This window comes from Dermacentor silvarum, chromosome 3, assembly GCF_013339745.2.
Source record: "Dermacentor silvarum isolate Dsil-2018 chromosome 3, BIME_Dsil_1.4, whole genome shotgun sequence".
NCBI classification, from domain to species: Eukaryota; Metazoa; Arthropoda; class Arachnida; order Ixodida; family Ixodidae; genus Dermacentor; species Dermacentor silvarum.
In genome coordinates, this window is record NC_051156.1 from 24,371,172 (window position 1) to 24,376,661 (window position 5,490).

Sequence of the window (5,490 nt, forward strand, 5' to 3'; positions counted from 1 at the left end):
CTCCATCTATTTCTCCATCTCCACTTCTCTCTCTTTTCTCTCTCTTTCTCCATCTCTCTTCTCCATCTCTACTTTCATCTCTCTTTCCTCCATCCTATTTCTCCATCCCTACTTCTCTCTCTCTTCTCCATCTCTTTCTCTCTCTCTCTACTCTCTCTTCTCTCTCTTTCCCATCTCTATTTCTCTCTCTTTTCTCCTCTCTTTTTCCTCTCTCTTTCTCCATCCTATTCTCCATCTCTACTCTCTCTCTCTTTCTCTCTCTTTCTTCTCTTTCTCCATCTCTTATTTCTCTCCTACTCTCTTTCTCCATCTCTTTCTCCATCTCTATTTCTCCATCTCTTACTTCTCTCTCTCTTTCTCCATCTCTTTCTCCATCTCCTATTTCTCTCTCTCTTCTCCATCTCTTTCTCCATCTCTATTTCTCCATCTCTTTCTCCATCTCCTACTCTCTCTCTCTCTTTTCTCTCTCTCCATCTCTTATTTCTCTCTTTCTCCATCTCTTTCTCCATCTCTCTTCTCCATCTCTTTCTCCATCTCTATTTCTCCATCTCTTCTCTCTCTCTTTCTCCATCTCTCTTCTCCATCTCTACTTTCATCTCTCTTTCCTCCATCCTATTTCTCCATCCCTACTTCTCTCTCTCTTCTCCATCTCTTTCTCTCTCTCTCTACTCTCTCTTCTCTCTCTTTCCCATCTCTATTTCTCTCTCTTTTCTCCTCTCTTTTTCCTCTCTCTTTCTCCATCCTATTCTCCATCTCTACTCTCTCTCTCTTTCTCTCTCTTTCTTCTCTTTCTCCATCTCTTATTTCTCTCCTACTCTCTCTTCTCTCTCTTTCTCCATCTCTATTTCTCCATCTCTTCTCTCTCTCTTTCTCCATCTCTTTCTCCATCTCCTATTTCTCTCTCTCTTCTCCATCTCTTTCTCCATCTCTATTTCTCCATCTATTTCTCCATCTCCTACTCTCTCTCTCTCCTTTAGCTCTCTTCTCCATCTCTTATTTCTCTCTTTCTCCATCTCTTTCTCCATCTCTCTTTCTCCATCCTTTTTCTCTCTCTCTTTCCCATCTCTTATTTCTCTCTCTCTTTCTCCATCTCTTACTTCCTCTCTCTCCTTTCTCTCTCTCTTCTCCATCTCTTTCTCCCTCTCTATTTCTCCATCTCTAACTTCTCTCTCTTTCTCCATCTCTTTCTCTCATTTCTTCTCTCTCTCTCTCTTTTCTCCTCTCTTTCTCCATCTCTATTCTCCATCTCCTACTCCTCTCTTTTCTCTCTCTTTTCTCCATCTCCTACTTCTCTCTCTCTTTCTCCATCTCTTCTCCATCTCTATTTCTCCATCTCTTACTTCTCTCTCTCTTTCTCCATCTCTTTCTCCATCTCTTATCTCTCTCTCTTTCTCCATCTCTATTTCTCTCTCTCTTTCTCCATCTCTTTCTCCATCTCTATTTCTCCATCTCTTACTTCTCTCTCTCTTTCTCCTCTCTATTTCTCTCTCTTTCCCATCTCTTATTTCTCTCTCTCTTTCTCCATCTCTCTTTCTCCATCTCTCTTTCTCCATCTCTTTCTTCTCTCTCTCTTACTTCTCCATCTCTTTCTCCATCTCTTTCTCCATCTCTATTTCTCTCTCTCTTTCTCCATCTCTTTCTCCATCTCTATTTCTCCATCTATTTCTCCATCTCCTACTTCTCTCTCTCTTTTCTCTCTCTTTCTCCATCTCTTATCTCTCTCTCTCTTTCTCCATCTCTCTTTCTCCATCTCTATTCTCTCTCTTTCCATCTCTTATTTCTCTCTCTTTCTCCATCTCTTTCTCCATCTCTATTTCTCCATCTCTTACTTCTCTCTCTCTTTCTCCATCTCTATTTCTCTCTCTTTCTCCATCTCTATTTCTCCATCTCTTACTTCTCTCTCTTTCTCCATCTCTTCTCCATCTCTTACTTCTCTCTCTCTTTCTCCATCTCTTTCTCCATCTCTTTTCTCCATCTCCTACTTCTCTCTCTTTCTCCATCTCTTTCTCCATCTCTATTTCTCTCTCTCTCTTTCTCCATCTCTTTCTCTCATCTCTCTTTCTCTATCTCTATTTCTCCATCTCTTATTTCCTCTCTCTCTTCTCTCTCTTTCTCCATCTCTATTTCTCTCTCTCTTTCTCCATCTCTATTTCTCCATCTCCTACTTCTCTCTCTCTCCATCTCTATTTCTCCATCTCCTACTTCTCTCTCTCTTTTTCCATCTCTTTCTCCATCTCTTATTTCTCTCTCTCTTTCTCCATCTCTTTCTCCTCTCTCTTTCTCCATCTCTTTCTCCATCTCTTATTTCTCTCTTTCTCCATCTCTTTCTCCATCTCTATTTCTCCATCTCCTCTTCTCTCTCTTTCTCCATCTCTTATTCTCTCTCTCTTTCTCCTCTCTTTCTCCACTCCTACTTCTCTCTCTCTTTTCTCTCTTTCTCCATCTCTTTCTCCATCTCCTACTTCTCTCTTTTTTCTCTCTTTCTCCATCTCTTATTTCTCTCTCTCTCTTTCTCCATCTCCTTCTTTCTCTCTCTCTCTCTATTTCTCCATCTCCTACTTCTCTCTCTCTTTCTCTCTCTTTCTCCATCTCTATTTCTCCATCTCTTACTTCTCTCTCTCTCTTTTCTCCATCTCTTTCTCCATCTCTTATTTCTCTCTTTTCCATCTCTTATTTCTCTCTAACTTTCTCCATCTCTATTTCTCCATCTCTTACTTCTCTCTCTTTCTCCTTCTCTCCATCTCTATTTCTCTCTCTCTTTCTCCATCTCTATTTCTCCATCTCCTACTTCTCTCTCTCTTTTCTCTCTCTTTCTCCATCTCTTATTTCTCTCTCTCTCTTTCTCCATCTCTCTTTCTCCATCTCTTATTTCTCTCTTTCCCATCTCTTATTTCTCTCTTTCCCATCTCTTATTTCTCTCTCTCTTTCTCCATCTCTATTTCTCCATCTCTTACTTCTCTCTCTTTCTCCATCTCTATTTCTCTCTCTTTCTCTCTCTCTCTTTCTCCATCTCTATTTCTCCATCTCCTACTTCTCTCTCTTTCTCCGTCTCTTATTTCTCTCTCTTTCTCCATCCCTGATTTCTCTCTCTCTTTATCTCCATCTCTTGCTTGTCTCTCTCTTTCTCCATCTCTTTCTCCATCTCTTATTTCTCTCTCTTTCCCATCTCTTATTTCTCTCTCTCTTTCTCCATCTCTTTCTCCATCTCCTACTTTCTCTTTTCTCTCTTTCTCCATCTCTTATTTCTCTCTCTCTCTCTTCTCCCATCTCTATTTCTCCATCTCTTACTTCTCTCTCTCCTTCTCCATCTCTTTCTCCATCTCTTTTCTCTCTCTCTTCTCCATCTCTATTTCTCCATCTCCTACTTCTATCTCTCTTTCTCTCTCTCTATTTCTCCATCTCCTACTTCTCTCTCTCTTTCTCTCTCTTTCTCCTTCTCTTACTTCTCTCTCTCTTTCTCCATCTTTCTCCATCTCCTACTTCTCTCTCTTTTCTCTCTTTCTCCTTCTCTTATTTCTCTCTCTCTTTCTCCATCTCTATTTCTCCATCTCTTACTTCTCTCTCTCCTTCTCCATCTCTTACTCCATCTCTTTCTTCTCTTATTTCTCCTCTTTCTCCATCTCTATTTCTCCATCTCCTACTTCTATCTCTCTTTCTCTCTCTCTATTTCTCTTTCTCCTCTCCTACTTCTCTCTCTCTTTCTCTCTCTCTCTCTCCATCTCTTATTCCTCTCTCCTCTCTTCTCATCTCCTACTTCTCTCACTCTTTTCTCCTTTCCCTCTTCTCTTATTTTCTCTCTCTCTTTTCTCCATCTCATTTCCCATCTCTTACTTCTCTCCCTCCTTCTCCATCTCTTACTCCATCTCTTTCTCCATCTCTTATTTCTCTCTCTTTCTCCATCTCTATTTCTCCATCTATTTCTCCATCTCCTACTTCTCTCTCTTTCTCCATCTCTTATTTCTCTCTCTCTCTTTTCTCTATTTCTCCATCTCCATCCTACTTCTCTCTCCTTCTTTCTACTTCTCTCCATTTCTCTCATCTTATTCTCTCTCTCTTTCTCCATCTCTTATCTCTCTCTCTCCTTTCAATCTTCTTTTCTTCTCCTCCATCTCTTCTCATTCTCTCTCTTCCTCTCCATCTTCTTCTCGCTCTCTCTTCCTCCATCTCTTACTCTCTCCTCTCCTCTCCCTCTCTCTCTCCTTCTCCTTATTTCTCTCTCTTTCTCCATCTCTTATTTCTCTCTCTCTCTTTCTCCATCTCCTACTTCTCTCTCTTTTCTCTCTCTTTCTTCATCTCTTATTTCTCTCTCTCTCTTTCTTCTCCCCTCTATTTTCCATCTCCTACTCTCTCCTTCTCTCTCTCTCTATTTCTCCATCTCCTACTTCTCTTTCTCTCTCTTTCTCAATCCCTTATTTCTCTCTCTCTCTCTTTCTCCATCTCTCTCTCTTCTCTCTCTCTTTCTCCATCTCTTATTTCTCTCTCTCTCTCTTTCTCCATCCCTTATTTCTCTCTCTTTCTCCATCTCTATTTCTCCATCTCCTACTTCTCTCTTTCTCCCTCTCTTTCTCTCTCTTTCTCCATCCCTTATTTCTCTTTCCTCCATCTCCTACTTCCTCTCTTTCTCATCCATCCTACTTCTCTCTCTTTTCTCTCTTTCTCCATCTCTCTTTCTCTCTTTTTCTCTCTCTCTCCATCTCTTTCTCCATCTCTATTTCTCTCATTCTCTCTCTCTCTCTTTCTCCTCTCCATCTCTCTTTTTCTCCATCTCTTTCTCCATCTCTATCCTCTCTTCTCCTACTTCTCTCTCTTCTTTTCTCCACTCTCCTCCTTCTCTCTCCTCTCTTTCTCCATCCCTTATTCTCTCTCTCCTCTCTTTCTCCATCTCTATTCTCTCTCTCTCTCTTTCTCCACCCTTATTCTCTCTTTCTCCATCTCTATTTCTCCATCTCCTACTTCTCTCTTTCTCCCTCTCTTATTTCTCTTTCTCCATCCCTTATTTCTCTTTCTCCATCTCCTACTTCTCTCTCTTTCTCCATCTCCTACTTCTCTCTTTCTCTCTCTCCTTTCTCTCTTTCTCCATCTTTTATTTCTCTCTTTCTCCATCCCTTGTTTCTCTTTCATCTGTTCTCCATCTCTATTTCTCCATCTCCTACTCTCTCTCTTTCTATCTTTTTTCTCTCTCTTTCTCCATCTCTTATTTCTCTCTCTCTCTTTCTCCATCCCTTATTTCTCTCTTTCTCCATGTCCTACTTCTCTCTCTCTTTCTCTCTTTCTATCTCTCTCCTTTCTCTCTCTCTCCATCTTTTATCTCTCTCTCTCCATCCCTTGTTTCTCTCTTTCTCTCGTTCTCCATCTCTATTTCTCCATCTCCTACTTCTCTCTTTCTCCATCTCTATTTCTCCATCTCCTACTTCTCTCTCTCTTTCTCCATCTCTTATTTCTCTCTCTCTCTCCATCTCTTTCTCTGTCTCTCAGGGGGCACGACGCCGC

General features: G+C 40.8%; 1 protein-coding gene across 1 annotated transcript; it reads right to left on the bottom strand.

Annotated features, from left to right (window-relative positions):
* Positions 1-1,171: 1,171 nt before the first annotated feature.
* On the bottom strand, positions 1,172-4,453 carry LOC119444263 (putative uncharacterized protein DDB_G0271982; the record flags this gene model as incomplete). The annotated part of the gene is made up of 2 exons (XM_037708687.1): positions 1,172-1,216; positions 4,391-4,453. Coding segments are annotated over 2 exons (108 nt in total), but the record flags the coding sequence as incomplete, so codon positions are not given.
* Between the last annotated feature and the right edge of the window lie 1,037 nt (positions 4,454-5,490).